The 16,326-nt window shown below is 41.1% G+C and overlaps 1 protein-coding gene and 1 pseudogene across 1 annotated transcript in view; both read right to left on the reverse strand.

Annotated features, from left to right (window-relative positions):
* CA8 (carbonic anhydrase 8) overlaps positions 1–16,326 on the reverse strand; it is a 246,188-nt gene that overhangs the window by 86,563 nt on the left and 143,299 nt on the right. The window contains exon 6 of the mRNA XM_029591353.1: positions 2,132–2,180. Coding sequence (XP_029447213.1) covers positions 2,132–2,180 — 49 coding nt within the window. The remainder of the gene's footprint in view (positions 1–2,131; positions 2,181–16,326) is intronic.
* Positions 5,070–5,605, reverse strand: LOC115085989 (annotated as a pseudogene).

A 16,326-nucleotide genomic window follows, 5' to 3' on the forward strand; every position in this document is an offset into this window, starting at 1 on the left:
AAAGTACCACAGGACAGACACATAGACCTTTGTAGATGTAGCCTTCGGCAGATGAGGTTTGCTAAGCCCAGTAAGGTACTGCTAAGATATATCCCAATGGTATTGACAGCTTGAGGTGCATTAACTGAAGAGAAATTTTTTTACCTATCAATTTTCTTTCTATTAACTCCGAAAAAACAGTCAGAACAGAACTCGCTCTACAGCCCCCCTCCCCCTCATGGAATTGTTGTATGCTGTCTGGTTGTGATTCTTTAGAAGCCATTCCCTCCTTTTTTTAAAATATACTCTAAAGGTAGACTGAGTGAATCCTCCATTAATGAGTTCCAACAACAACACAGCTGATCTATGGAAGAGGCATAGATGAAGGAGGAATTATCCATAACATATCAGGCTTGGTAGTGTGTCCGTCAGTGCTCGCGCATGTTCTCCAGCCCGCCGATAGATGGCGCTATCATATATCGGGCTTGGGGCGCAGGCGGCTCACTGGATGCCTTGGAAGCTCAAACCCGCCGCAACACCAGGTAAAAGAGGTACTCCTGGGGGAATTCTGCAGCAGCTATCGCGGGACAGGCTGAAAATAGCTGAGGAGACCCTGGCATGCCGCGAACGAAGCGCATCCCGTGGCACACGCTCCATTCGCGGCAAAGATGAAGGCCTGGTGCACCGTTCGTGGCGAAGATGAAGGCCCCCGTGTGCCACATCGGAACGCGCTCCGTTCGCGGCATGCCAGGGTCTCTGCTGCTATTTTCTGTTTAAGGCGAAAATGGAAGGCCCCCTTGTGCTGTGAATGGCGCACCGGGCCTTCATCTTCGCTGCGAACGGCACGGGTCCCGTGGCATGCTGGTGAGAGAGAATGTGTGTCAGGGAGGGAAGGGTGGGAGAGAGCAAGAGGGTGTGAGAGAGAGCATGGGGGGGATGCCGGTGAGAGAGAATGTGTGTGTGAGAGGGGGGGGGTAACAGAGAGCATGGTTGGTAAGAGGGGGGTGGGGAGGGTGTGACAGAGAGCATGGGAGGTAAGAGAGGGTGGGTGAGGGGATGCTTGAATGTGGGTTTCATAGAAAGGGAACCTATATGAGGAGAATGGGATGCCAGTGAGAGAGAACGTGTGTACGAGAGAGGAGATGGGGTATGGGGGAGTGCGAGAGACAGCTTGGTTGGTAAGAGGGGGAGTGCGGGGGATGCTTGAGTGTGGGTTTCAGAGAGAGAGCCTATATGAGGGGATGTGGTGTGGAAGGGACACTCTTACAGTGAATTTCTAGGGAAATTCTGCTCAAAATATTTAAAATTCTGCAACTTTAAGTAATAACTTTTTTCTTTAATAATTTAAACTGTAATTACTTAAAGACTGTCATGTCAATTGTGTTATTTTGACCAATATAAAGTTTGCATAATTTTGCATAATTTTCAGTTTTTTTGCGAAGAATTCTCAGTTTTTGTGTGCAGAATTTTAAATTTTTTTCCGCAGAATTCCCCCAAGAGTAAAGAGGAACGCGAAGCTAACGCCGATAGCCCTGGCTTTAGCAAATGTGACTCCACGTCCCTTGCCCTGGGTGAAAACAATTTCATTTTTCCTTTTCAGATAACGCTTCCATACAAGAGCATATGTGCCAATAAAAAGGCTCGCTGCCCGAGCGTAGAACAGGTACAGTTGCTAGTATAATTTATTTACCTTTGTCTCTTTCTCACTTGCCTTTTTGCCTTTGTGCAAGTTTAGAGAAGCACTCATTATAGCTAATGGATAATTGAGAGACTAATATGGTACCTCTCTACTCCCATTATACCTTTAGAAATAGAGAGCAACAATGAAAATACATGGAAAAAAAGGTACAGAATGGGGTGGGAATGATCGAAAGGGTTGGCTTTCAAATCCAGTGTTATTGTTAGTGGAACACTAAAAGCAAACAGTTTCAAATATAGTTAATACTTCTTTTTGCCTGCATACCGGTCCCATCCAAAGGACTGAAAAGCACTCATATCATCAGGATGACCTCCCAAAAATGAGTTCCTTCAGGAAACCTCAAATCCATCTGCCTTCCAAATGATCATTCTCCATTCATGAGATCAGCAGTGAAACATGCATGACAGTATGATGTTTTCATGTATAGTATGCAATGCGAGGAATAATACCTACCTGGTAATAAAGTGTTGGGATTAAAACAAGGTATCATCTTGGACTTCCCCTGGAAAAAAAAATACAAAGCTGTCTCATATCTAAAGTCTAATCTAAAGTGTGTTTTGGCAAAAAGCATTCACTATTTTATTTTTAAACACTATCAGTGTACTAGGCCTTGGAGTTTTCTCAAGGGTAAGCACATTTGAAGTCACCAATGAATTAACATGACATTTGTCCTTGTCGTTTTAAGCCTCTATTTATCTTCTTGCGAAAAAGGTCAAATACTGTAGCTCAATTCTTAGATGGTATCTATTGTTCTGTTTTGAGGTTATGTGTTAGCATTCATTATTTTTCTCCATTCAGCAGCTTGTTCACCTTTATGGTTATCACTTTTTCTGTAACGTAATGCTCTCAAATAATATCCATGCTATTTATCTAAGTACAGAATTAGTTTACTGGGTCATGATGTTAATGTTTCCTAACACATCAGAATCCATTATAACAAAGAAAAGCATCCATATCCTTATACAATGAATGCCAACAAGGAAATATAAGGATGATCAATTTATAAACAAAATGCCACCTCACACACATATAAATCAAAGCATTCAAACATCACTCACAAATCTACCATCTAGTAAACTCAATATTCCCAAGGATGACACCATAGAAATATGCTATTCATTGCCCAACAAAAGAGTATGGTGCAGATACCCCATTCATCAACCTGAACACTGCACAATATGAACAACTCTACTCTCTTATCAACCAGGTGAGAGCTGAAGTTACCAGAAGAAAATGGAATGAGGAACCAAGGGTGAAATCTCCAGACTTCAAAGTGTGTTCTGCTCTACCAAAGAATAATAAAAGTTCCACAGGAAGATAGTGCCCCCCCCCCCCCCCAGTCGCAGACTGTGAACTGGATAGAGTAATGCTTGGGACCCTCTTCCCCCCCCCCCCCCCCCCGTCCAGATTTCAGGGAACTGATTGGACATGTTTCAGAAGGTGAAAGTTAAACTGATTACATAGATACTGTCAAGAAGGAAAATGCAAGGGAAAACAGGAATGGAGTGGGAAAAGAATAAAATTATTTCTTACTTCCCTACAGAATTAGTCAAGAATTTTAAGGAGAATGGGGTGGAAGTTAGTGGGTCTGGGACCAGTTCAAGGGTAAGGAAACCTCCACCCCCAACCTTATTCATTTTATTTATTTGCCAAATTTATATAGCACCCTACTAAAGGCAAAAACAATGGTACATAATCAAATTGGTTTTACATGATTCTGTTTTATTTATGGATGGATGTTTATGTATTTATTAAGGGAAAGATTGTTGTCCTATTGGACTTATTGTCAGCATTTGACACAATTGATCAGATGGACATTCTTAGATTGGTTACAATCCTTTTTGGAACAAAAATCACTGTGAACCTGGAAGATGAAGTAGGCCAGATTGACAAACTAAAGAGTAGCAAATCATCTGGACCGGACGGTATGCATTCTAGGGTACTGAAGGAGTGCCCCCTAGTCTTTCTATTATCTGAAAGAGTAAATAACCGATTCACATCTACCCGTTCTAGGCCTCTCATGATTTTAAACACCTATATCAAATCCCTCCTCAGTCGTCTCTTCTCCAAGCTGAAAAGTCCTAACCTCTTTAGTCTTTCCTCATAGGGGAGCTGTTCCATCCTTTATCATTTTGGTCGCCCTTCTCTGTAGCTTCTCCATTGCAACTATATCTTTTTTGAGATGCGGCGACCAGAATTGTACACAGTATTCAAGGTGCGATACAGAGGCATTATGACATTTTCCGTTTTATTAACCATTCCCTTCCTAATAATTCCTAGCATTCTGTTTGCCACACACTGAGCTGACGATTTCAAAGTATTATCCACTATGATGCCTAGATCTTTTTCCTGGGTGGTAGCTCCTAATATGGAATCTAACATCGTGTAAGTACAGCAAGGGTTATTTTTCCCTATATGCAACAACTTGCACTTGTCCACATTAAATTTCATTTGCCATTTGGATGCCCAATCTTCCAGTCTTGCAAGGTCCTCCTGTAATGGATCACAATCCGCTTGTGATTTAACTAGTCTGAATAATTTTGTATCATGCACAAATTTGATAACCTCACTCATCGTATTCCTTTCCAGATCATTTATAAATATATTTAAAAGCAGCCAGTCCAAGCAGCCAGTCCAAGTACAGATCCCTGAGGCACTCCACTGTTTACCCTTTTCCACTGTTCAGCTTGGAGAAGAGATGGCTGAGGGGGGATATAATAGAGGTCTTTAAGATCATGAGGGGTCTTGAACGAGTAGATGTGTATCGTTTATTTACACTTTTGAATAATAGAAGGACTAGGGGGAAGTCCATGAATTTAGCAAGTAGCACATTTAAGACATTTAAGACTAATCATAGAAAATTATTTTTCACTCAATGCACAATTAAGCTCTGGAATTTGTTGCCAGAGGATGTGGTTAGTGCAGTTAGTGCAGTTAAGGTTCAAAAAAGGTTTGGATAAGTGCTTGGAGGAGAAGTCCATTCATGGCTATTAATCAAGTTTACTTAGGGAATAGCCACTGCTATTAATTGCATCAGTAGCATGGGATCTTCTTGGTGTTTGGGTACTTGCCAGGTTCTTGTGGCTTGGTTTGGCCTCTGTTGGAAACAGGATGCCGGGCTTGATGGACCCTTGATCTGACCCAGCATGGCAATTTCTTATGTTCTTATGTTCTTAGAGTAGAAGGTTTGTGCACACCTCTTATCCCTGATTAATCCATGACAATCTCAGGTTGTCTGGAGTCTAAAGTTCCCAGGTATAGAAAGCAGGGGATTTCTTTTTAGACTTAGTTTTAATTATTGGATGTTATTTGATGTGTCTGCTGTTTTGAAATATTTTACTGATGTTTGGAAAATTTTAAGACTAGAGGGTGGCCAATGTAACCCCAATATTTAAATAGGGCTCCAGGAAATGGATAGGAAACCATTCAGAGCAGTTTTTAATTCTGTAAGAGTAGAAGATTCCAAGGGCCCAGCAGTTGTGACAGTGCACAACACTTCTCCATGGTGCGCACTCATAATTTTACTGAAAGACCAATCACAGCTGGAGTCTGGCTCAGGCATCCATTCTCAACAAGCACATTGATAAAGGTAATGGTGACAAGGGACAGCTTCTCTTTTGCTAACGTATCAGGCACATTTTTCTGTTTGAGGGCCCATTTCACATGAGGATTCATGAGGATGGCAGACATTTTGGAGTCCTAGATGAGTGCCAATACTCTGCTGAGCTCCTTCTCCACCTGTTCCAGCTTCATCTGCTTTGAGGCTGCAGAGTAGAGGGCAGTATCATAGTGACCCTCCAGTCCATATATCTGTATTGGAGGCTTAACTAGCTGTGACACTAGCCTGATCACACTGGTACTGAAGTAGCGCACTTTCTGCCTGAGCCCGATCAATGCCGCCATTTTCTCCTCAGGCCGTCGTACTAGGTCAAAAAGAAGCCACATTCCAGGAACTGTGCAAGGGTGATCCAGGAAACTATAGACCAGTGAGCCTGACTTTAGTCCTGGAAAAATAGAGGAAACTATTCTAAAGATCAAAATCACAGAGCTTATAAAAAGACATGATTTAATGGAACAAAGCCAGCAAGGCTGGCTTCACAAATCTGCTTCATTTTTTTGAAGGGGTTAATATACATATGGATAAAGGTGAACCGATAGATGTAGTGCATTTGGATTTTCAAAAGATGTTTGACAAAGTCTCTCATGAGAAGCTTCTAAAAAAACTAAAAAGTTATGGGATAGGAGGCAAAGTCCTTTTGTGGATTATAAACTGGTTTAAAGACAGAAAACAGAGAGCAGGATTAAATGGTCAATTTTCTCAGTGGAAAAGGGTAAACAGTGGAGTGCCTCAGGGATCTGGACTACAACCAGTGCTTTTCAATATATTTATAAATGATCTGGAAAGGAATACGACGAGAGAGGTAATCAAATTTGCAAATGATACAAAATTATTCATAGTTAAATCACAAGTGGATTGTGAAAAATTGCAGGAGGACCTTGCGAAACTGGAATCCTAGGCATCCAAATGGCAGATGAAATAATGTGGACAAGTGCAAAGTGTTGCAATATAGGGAAAAATAACCCATTTTGTAGTTACACGATGTTAGCTCCCATATTAGGAGTTACCACCCAATAAAAAGATCTATGCATCATAGTAGATAATACACTGAAATTGTCGGCTCAGTGTGCTGCAGCAGTCAAAAAAGCAAACAGAATGTTAGGAATTATTAGGAAGGGACTGGTTAATAAAATGGAAAATGTCATAATGCTTCTGTTTCGCTCCATGATGAGACCGCACCTTGAATACTGTGTACAATTCTAGTCGCCGCATCTCAAAAAAGATGTAGTTGCGATGGAGAAGTTACAGAGAAGGGCGACCAAAATGATAAAAGGGATGGAACAGCTCCCCTATGAGGAAAGACTAATGGAGAAGAGAAAGCTGAGGGGGGATATGATAGAGGTCTTTAAAATCATGAAAAGTCTAGAATGGGTAGATGTGAACTGGTTATTTACTCTTTCAGATAATAGAAGGACTAGGAGGCACTCCATGAAGTTAGCAAGTAGCACATTTAAAACTAATTGGAGAAAATTCTTTTTCACTCAACGCACAATTAAGTTCTGGAATTTGTTGCCAGATGATGTTGTTACTGCAGTTAGTATAGCTGGGTTTAAAATAGGTTTGGATAAGTTCTTGGAGGAGAAGTCCATTAACGTCTATTAATAAAATTGACTTAGGGAATAGCCACTGCTATTACTGGCATAAGTAGCATGGGGTCTACTTAGTATTTGGGTACTTGACAAGTACTTGTAGCCTGGATTAGCCACTGTTGGAAACAGGATGCTGGGCTTGATGGACCCTTGATCTGACCCAGTATGGCAATTTCTTATGTTCTTATGTTCTTAAAAACCAAAACAAAGAAATTGTTTAATCTTTCCACAATGGCCTTATCTTCTTTAATTGCCCCTTTAACCCCTCAATCAACTAATGGCCCAACTGACTACCTCAAAGGCTTTGTTTCGGATATATTTTAAAAAGTTTTTACTGTGAGTTTTTGCTTCTACGGCCAACTTCTTTTTAAATTCTCTCTTAGACTGTCTTATCTATGTCTTACATTTAACTTGCCAATGCTTATGCTTTATTCTATTTTCTTCTGTTGGATTTTTCTTCCAATTTTTGAATGAAGATCTTTTGGCTAAAATAGCTTCTTTCACCTCCCCTTTTACCCATGCCGGTAATCATTTTCCCTTCTTTCTACCTTTCTTAAGGCATGGAATACATCCGGACTGTGCTTTTAGGATGGTATTTTTTTTTTTAATATTATTCTCATTTTATGAAAGTTTCTCTTTTGAAAGTTTAGTGCTAGAGCCATGGATTTACTTACTGTCCCCCTTCCAGTCATTAATTCAAATTTGATCATAGTATGATCATTATTGCCAAGCGGCCCCACCACCATTACCTCTCACCAAATCCTGCACTCCACTAAGGATTAGATCTAAAATTGCTCCCTCTCTCACTGGTTCCTGAACCAATTGCTCCATGAAACTGTCATTTATTCCATCCAGAGCTTTAATTTTCTAGCATGTCCTGATGTTTCACTTACCCAGTCAATATTGGGGTAACTGAAATCTCCCATTATTAATGCACCACCAATTGGTTAGCTTCCCAGTTTCTCTTAACATTTCATTGTCCATCTCAACATCTTGGCCAGGTGGATGGTGGTATACACCTATCACTATACTCTTCCCCAATATACAAGGGATTTTAACCCATAAAGATTTGATTGTGCATTCATGCAGGATCTTTATCCTATTGGATTCTATGCCATCCCGGACATAAAGCATCACCCTGCCAACAATGTGCTCCTCTCTGTCATTGCGATATAATTGTACCCTGGTATAGCACTATCCCATTGGTTATACTCTTTCCACCATGTCTCTGAGATGACAATTAAGTCTATGTCATCATTCACTTCTATATACTCTAATTCTCCCAAAACATTTCAAAGTTTTTTCTTTGTATTTACATTATGCTTTTTAAATGTCAGGGATAAATTTGAATCTTTTAGCTCAGAGACGTTTTTAATTATAGACACAGACTACTTTTCTTATTACTGGAACCTCTCTGTTGGAATGCTCTAACTCTAATGCTTCATTAGTATCCTTTGAAGATACCTCCCTCCGAACCATGTGCTGCTGAGCAACTGTCAGCTTTCCCCTTTGTTGAAGTGGTCCTATTTCAGGAGACTGGCACTAGACATTATCAAAAATAAAGTTCCCATTCCAATCGTAGTATTGGTCGCAGGATGGCAAAAGGGCTGTTAAAATCATTACAATGCCTCCTCTGCACATAGTTTGAACTTCTCTTATCTATAAATGCATTCACTTTGCAGATCCTCATTACTTATTTTCTCTTCTCTTTCTCTACACCCTTCCTCATGAACTCCATTTTCTGGGTGATTCGCTCTTATCTGTGCCCTTCTCTTCCACTACCAACTGCACCTTCCACCTTGCTGCACCATATGCCTGGAACAGACTTCCTGAGTTGGTATGTTATGTTCCTTTTCTGGCTACATTGAAATCCAGTCTAAAAATTCAATTTTTTTGAGGCTGATTTTAAGTCTTTAACTACTTTTCTGTTATAAATACATTTTCTGTAGATTCTTGTTTGTTATGTAGATTTGTCTTGATTAGATTGTAAGGTCCACAGAGAAGGGACAGTCTCTAATATACATATCTCTACAGCACTAGATGTGTCTACTAGTACTTTAGAAGCAATAAGTAGTAATAGTAGTAGCAGTAGTGTTTAAAGATGTCAATATCAAAAACACATAGAAGCTTTACATGCAGCATTTAATGTCAGAAAATTATTTTATTTATTTTGCGAGACTCTATACAACACTCTATACAAAACTTGAAGTGGTTTCCAGAATTAAAAATCATCACATAACATATAACTAAGACATAATAAAATAATCAGGTAACACTATCATCCCCATATAATTCCTATCAACCCCCTAATCATCCTAACTTAAATAATCCAAACAGAACTCCCCACCCACTTTCTAACCATCATCTCCTTCCGCTAAAACACCTATAGCATATGATAAAAAAAAGAAAATTAGAATATGTACATTCTAGCAAACCACATCATAACTTCAACAAGCATCCATAATTCTCAAAGATCTCTGATAAATCCTTCCATCTGCTTATACAGTTCAAAATGTACAACTGATATGCAGTATCAATCACATTTTAACCATCTTGCAGAGTTCTAAATAATCTTTCTTCAGCTAATGGGAATGGAACAGCTCCCCTATGAGGAAAGACTAAAGAGGTTAGGACTTTTCAGCTTGGAGAAGAGATGGCTGAGGGGGGATATGATAGAGGTGTTTAAAATCATGAGAGGTCTAGAATGGGTAGATGTGAATTGCTTATTTACTCTTTCAGATAATAGAAAGACTAGGGGGCACTCCATGAAGTTAGCATGGGGCACATTTAAAACTAATCGGAAAAAGTTCTTTTACACTCAACGCACAATTAAACGCTGGAATTTGTTGCCAGGGGATGTGGTTAGTGCAGTTAGTGTAGCTGGGTTTAAAAAAGGATTGGATAAGTTCTTGGAGGAGTTCCTGCTATTAATTAAGTTGACTTAGAAATTAGCCACTGCTATTACTAGCCGCAGTAACATGAAATAGACTTAGTTTTTGGGTACTTGCCAATCTTATGGCTTGGATTGGCCACTGCTGGAAACAGAATGCTGGGCTTGATGGACCCTTAGTCTGACCCAGTATGGCATGTTCTTATGTTCTTATGTAATGAGATTGTTCCATAGCAATGGGGCTACCACCAAAAATGCTTTTCACCTAAAGTCCTATAAGAAGACTTCTTTCACTGTTGGAACAACTAAGATTTTTTCCTGTGAGGAGCACAAACTCTATGACAGGACATATGGCACCAAACACAATTTCAGATTCTCAAGACCCAAGCTATTCATGGCCTTATGTGTCAATGATAAGAGTTCAAACATGATCCAGTACCCTGAATGCAACTTATAAAATTGCATCATCAAGGATGTCACATAATTTCTGTATCTCCAAATTTCCATGTTCTTTGCTGCAATCTTGTCAGGGTTCCCTGAAGTAACCCTATTAAAAAGCATTGTAATAGTCTACCCAGGAGGTAACTAATGCATGGGTCACTGTAGTAAAATTCTTAACTGTCAAAAATGATCTCAATTGCTGAATCATCTGCAGATCAGGAGGAAATAACCTAGCTAGTAGGGATGTGCAGCAGGGATGGATTCGTCCCATTCGGGATTCAGATTCGTAGGGGCCCAAATCCGATACATCCATTCTCGGAGGCCCCCGATCTGTTCATATGTCAAAAATACATTCATTCCCCCCCCAAAAAAACCCCATCCCAACCCTTTAAAGTAATTTTCTACAACTCGCCTACGTCCCCGAATACTCAGAAGACTCCTCATTGCCTGGAAGTGATCTCAGACGTGAACACAGTGAGTTCTATTGTAGATAGGAATCGGTACTCGCTCCATGAGGGCCAACATTCCTATAGCTCTGAAGACTCCCTTCCATCCAAGATGTTATCGCAGGTACAGAGATCGAGAGTTATACTGGCAAGATTGCAGATAGGAACTGGTACTTGCTCCACGAGGGCCCATGATTCTAGAATCCTTTACAGATTCTCTTCTACTTTAGAAGCCATTTCATATACAGCTATTGTGAGTTCTTATTACAGACTGTTTATAGGAACCAGTGCTCACCTAAGGATCCTGTTCCTGAATATACTGAAGACTCTCTGTGGCATAGAGACCATTGCAGACATCTACTATTGTGAGTGTACCATCTTGTATCCAGTATACCCTGTCTACGCACTACTTCTAGTCTCTCTCTACAGCTCAGCAACCCAGAGACTATATTCCAGTATCAGAAGGACTTCAGCCCTGCCGGCCACATCGACTCACTACTGCCACCACTGGAGGTCCAGCTTCCAGCCTAATAAAGAACTATTTGTGTTTATTTCATATTCTAGCCTAGCCGGTGGTTCCTCTCAGGATCTCCTCCTGGGAGCGCTGTCATCTGCCATTGGCCCAGGGATTCACCATTTCCTCCAAGTGGTCTTTCCTTACACTAATGTCACTCTGTGGGAGCCAACCAATACCAACCACTAACACCGCTTACGGAAGTATTATATAGATAGCTACCTTCTTTTTCTATGGGACTTGCCAGCAGCCTATATATAACAGATTGCTACTCCATAGCGGAGGCAAGATAGATTGCTATCTCAGTAGCGAAGTACAATATACCTATTGTTAGCTCCTCTCCTCAGAAGAGTATCATTGAACAGATTGCCAACTCCTCTTCCCTGGGGAGTTGATCCATAACAGATTGCTACCTCCTTCCTTACAGGAGCATCTAACAACAGTTCGCTAACAGATTACTAACTCCGCCTTCCTGGCGGGGTAAGCACTACAGATAGCTAACTTCTCCCCTCTGGAGGAGCAGATCATGACAGATTGCTACTCCTCCCCCTTTCAGGAGAAATGCAGAACAGAATGCTAACTCCGCCCTCCTGGCGGGGTGAGCGATAACAGATTGCTAACTCCTCCCCTCTGGAGGAGGAGAGCGTAACACTGGTAAGACTTTACTTCTAGAGAACATCATGGTGTTGGAGTCAGACACAAGTTGGGAGCTGGATACAGTCAGGGCTGGAGGCAAGGCTAGTTAGTAGGGATGTGAATCGTTTTTCTGATGATTGAAAATATCGTACGATATTTTCAAACTCATCAGAAATCGGGGGCTCCCCGAAACCGATAGGAAAACCCCGGGAAATTGTTCGTGGGGTTCTCTTATTGTTTTGGGGGAGGGCGGGAAAAATGGCACACAAAAACATCGTAAAAATGGCCACTGCTATCTTTAAAGATGGCCACCGCCATCTTTAAAGATGGCGCCGGCCATCCAGTGCTCCTACCATGTGACAGGGGCCGGCCAATGGCACGGATACCCTGTCACATGGTAAGGGCAAAGGGCCATTGGCGCCATCTTTATGAGTGGCAGCCGACAGCCCAAGAACGGGAGATCGCTCCCGGGACCACCACTGGACCACCAGGTAATTTTAAAATGTTTTGGGGGGGGATCAGGAGGGTGGGGGAAGCTAAGGGGTCATTTTTAAAGAGTCGGGTGGGGGTTTTTTTTAACGGGCCATTGGCACCATTTTTGAGTGGCAGCCAAAATGGCGCCGATGGCCCGAGAGTGGGAGATCGGTCCCCGTGCCCCCAATGGACCACCAGGTACTCGTAAAAAGTTTTGGGGGGATTCGGGAGGGTGGGGGAAGGTAAGGGGTCAATTTTAAAGGGTTGGGCCTCACTAAAAAAAAATTAACGATGTGAATCGGAACCGATTCCGATTCACATCTCCACCGATCAGATTTTTTTCTCCCTCCAGCCGAACCCGATCGTTAAGACGATCGGGCACATGATTCACATACCTACATACTAACACCAGGGGACCAGGATAGGCTGGGTGTCCGAGGAAGATGAACTAAGGTAGGATTTTTGCAGTAAAATTGGGGACCCCTCCAGTAGGATTCCCAGATAGCTGCTGGGAGAGTTAGTGCATTTAAACTCACCATGGGCTCTACCCAGAGATCTGATTAAAGGACATCTAACTACAGAGGAAAACATACATGTACCATCATTCAGATGTCAATTCACCCTTCTGAACAATGGCCTTTAATTTATGATTACCAATTAGTAAACTATCATTTTAACACCCAGACCTGGTCCTGTCTGAGTTATTACAGTCTCTCACCTCATGGGAAGCACCAATACAGTATACACACACTAGCAATCTTTTACCATCATCTGGGCCACAAGCAAGAGCTTACCCCCATAAAAAGAATCCCCCCACCCCCAGGGACTGAGAGTCATAAATGGGATGGAATAAACTAGCTGGAGCCTTCAGGTACTTGTGTGCCTGAAGGGAGTAACTACTTCCAAAAACGGGGTTAAAGCAGGTAGGCCTGGAATGCCACAGAGAAAACTAGAAGGCCTGGAAAGGTAAAGAGCAAGGCAGGAGCAAAGGTAGGCCACAAGGCAAGGTAGGAGGCCTGGGTAAGCTATAAGTCAAGGCAGGATAGCAAGGCAAAGATGGCTAGGAAAAGGAGCCTAAGTGACACAATTAAGAGGGACTGAGAGAATGGACAGGCTGGGTTAAGTAGGACTGGAACTGAGATGTCATGTGATCAGCAAGGAGGTAACTTGCACAGTTGTGAATAAGGCTCGCTGAGGACCCCTGGTGGAGGGGAGGCTGCACAACAGATATAACCATAACAGTATAATTCAGAAGCCAATCAGCTACTATACCCAAACCTCTGTTCAGTCTCTCAAAATCAGCCACTCTGTTTTGTGCAATTGGCAAGAAGATCTGGATATTGTCAGCAAAGAAATGGAAATTCAATCCCAAAGCCCACAAAACCTTACATTTATTTTATTTTAAATAAATATGTGGAAAGGATGGAACCCTGAGGCACACCACACTACCCATAACAAGAACCAGGCCTTCCTCATAACTATTTGCTGAAAAAAGTCTCAGAGAAATGACAAAAACCACTGTTAAACTTTATTTGATATCCCCTTTAACCTCAAACAATACCACAATAGGTCATGACTGATGGTATCCAAGGCAGCAGTGAGGTCTAAAAAGACCTTTATCCACTTCCTTATAGACATAATCTAGCACAGAGACCAATAAAATATCTGCTTCCTGAATTTAGAAAACCTGATTGAAGCATGTCTATAATTGCAAGCTCCTTAAGGAAACCAGTCAGTTGTTATGTCACCACTTTTTCAATAACATTTCCTGAAAACTTCAGATCAGCAACAGGTTGGTTGATAGTTATCTGTGACTTTAGTATCTAAAGAAAATTTCTTCAACAGCAGTTTAACTTTGGCCTCTTCAAAAGAGTCAGAAAATTTCCTTCCACCAAACAAGCATTGACAAATAACTTTAACCGCTCCAATAATGCACCACAGGCCAACATCATTAATATTGAAGGGCAAGATCTAGGGCACCGCTTATGACTCTCATTGACTTAGAAAGCTAATACAAGAGAAAACATTCCATCTCTCATCTTCCTCCTCCACCTTTTGTATAATGTTACCACACCCTGAACCTAATCACCACCTATTCCTTCCCCTCCCATAAAATCACCCAATCTGAATGCTTCTCCTTTCTTTAACAATTACCAATCAGCCTGATTGCCTCCTGTATAACTATCTATATCAAATTCTGATATTACTTTTGCAACTTTACATTGGAAATAATCTACAAAATCATGACATTACTCCTCTGACTTTTCCATTTTGATGGCTTTTTTAGGAATCCTCATCAGCCTTTTGACAATCACAAACAGTTCTTTTGGCCTTTTCCTGGATGTCTGAATCATCTCATCTAAGTGCTATTACTTAGCCAATCTCATGTTGCTTCCACTCATTCAGATTATCAAATTTCTTCTTTACTGTCCATTTTCTCTCTAATATCCTAGCTAATTGTTTTTGGGTTCATAATTTTCCTCAAAAACCAAGGAGCTGACAACCTAGACCCATTCTCTCAGATTTTGAGAGTGCAATCACCTCCATTCTAGAACTCAAATCTGAATTCCAGATCTCACTAAGTCTTGCACTCTTGCCTGATGGTAGTCCTCAGGAGTAGGGCCAAAAACTTCTAAACCTTTACTCATATCCAGATCCTATGATAAACAAATTTCTCTCTATTCATTCCCAGAAATCCTGGGAGCATGGAGGCCAGAATGGTACTGGGCTAATAACTGGGCTAGAAATGCTTAGCAGCCCCAGTGCATCCTTTAAATAAAGTTAAGGTCTAAAGACCAACCTGCCTAATGTGTTGGAGAATCAATAATTTGCACAAAGCCCATATTCATCATACTAAGCATGATCTCTCTCTCCCTAGAAGGCTGGGGTTCTCATGTATGTCGAAATCGCCCATCACCAGAAAGATAGGTGACACAAGAATAGCATCTGATTTAAGCCCAGAAACTCATCAATCAGCTCTTTAGCCTGTGAAGGGGATAAATCTATCAATAAAATGCCAAGTTGAAGGGAGCGTATAATATTCAAGAATAAATATTCCACTCCTTTAACAGAGTGTAAGTAAATGTGTTTAACCACAAAGCATTCTCTATAAATTAAAATAACTTCCTCCCTAACCCCACACAAACACCTTTTGTACTTACTCATGGACCATTCACAAAAGTGAACCTTTAAGGGCATAGATGTTCCAAAGTTATTGTATCCTTAGCATGCAACCATGTTTCTGTTAAAGATAAAAATCATTTCCCTAGTCATGTAAAAATTCCAGTTTATTTTTAGCTGATATGGTGCTAACATAAAATGTAGATTTTTACCAGTAGCATTAACAACATTTGGACTTACTAGGACTGAAAATAAAAATTGCTCCCTTCTTGCCCCATTATACTGGGTACCTGACTAGTAAGCATTCCTACCCAAACCAGTAATTATGCTAATATCTTTCTTCAAAGGAACCTATACCAACCAGGAAACACTATGTAGAACTTGGAAGAAGCTTCTTTGCACAAAATCTAAACATCTCTGATTACTTCCAACCTTAAACATATATAATTAGAAGCAAATTGACCCCTCCTCCCCTCCAATTGCTTTATGTTTAATTGTGTGATCCCCTCTGAATGTTAAGTGCAAGGAAGTTGTAGAATATACAATTTAAATAAATAAATCATCCCTTTTTTTGAGCAGCATATTTTTTATAAAACCTAGCTCCTAGACTTATAGAATCCTCATAAAACTTACACAATCAAAGCAGAAGCTGCCCAAGTAAGGAACCCCAGGAGGCACATGAAGGGATGCACAAAGGACCATGCCTTTTGGCGTGCCATTCAGCACGGGCCCGCCAGGCATAGCCCACCTGAAGACAGCCCCTATGAAGGAGGATGGCACTGTCAAGAGGATCCATTGACCCACGGAGGGGGGCAGGACTTAGGTCTATGTCACTTCTCACCTTCCTGATTTATTTTTTATTTATTTAAATTCTTTTTAATATACCGATGCTCAAGACCATGTCTTATCGTACCGGTTT

This window comes from Rhinatrema bivittatum, chromosome 2 (genome assembly GCF_901001135.1).
Source record: "Rhinatrema bivittatum chromosome 2, aRhiBiv1.1, whole genome shotgun sequence".
Classification (NCBI taxonomy): domain Eukaryota; kingdom Metazoa; phylum Chordata; class Amphibia; order Gymnophiona; family Rhinatrematidae; genus Rhinatrema; species Rhinatrema bivittatum.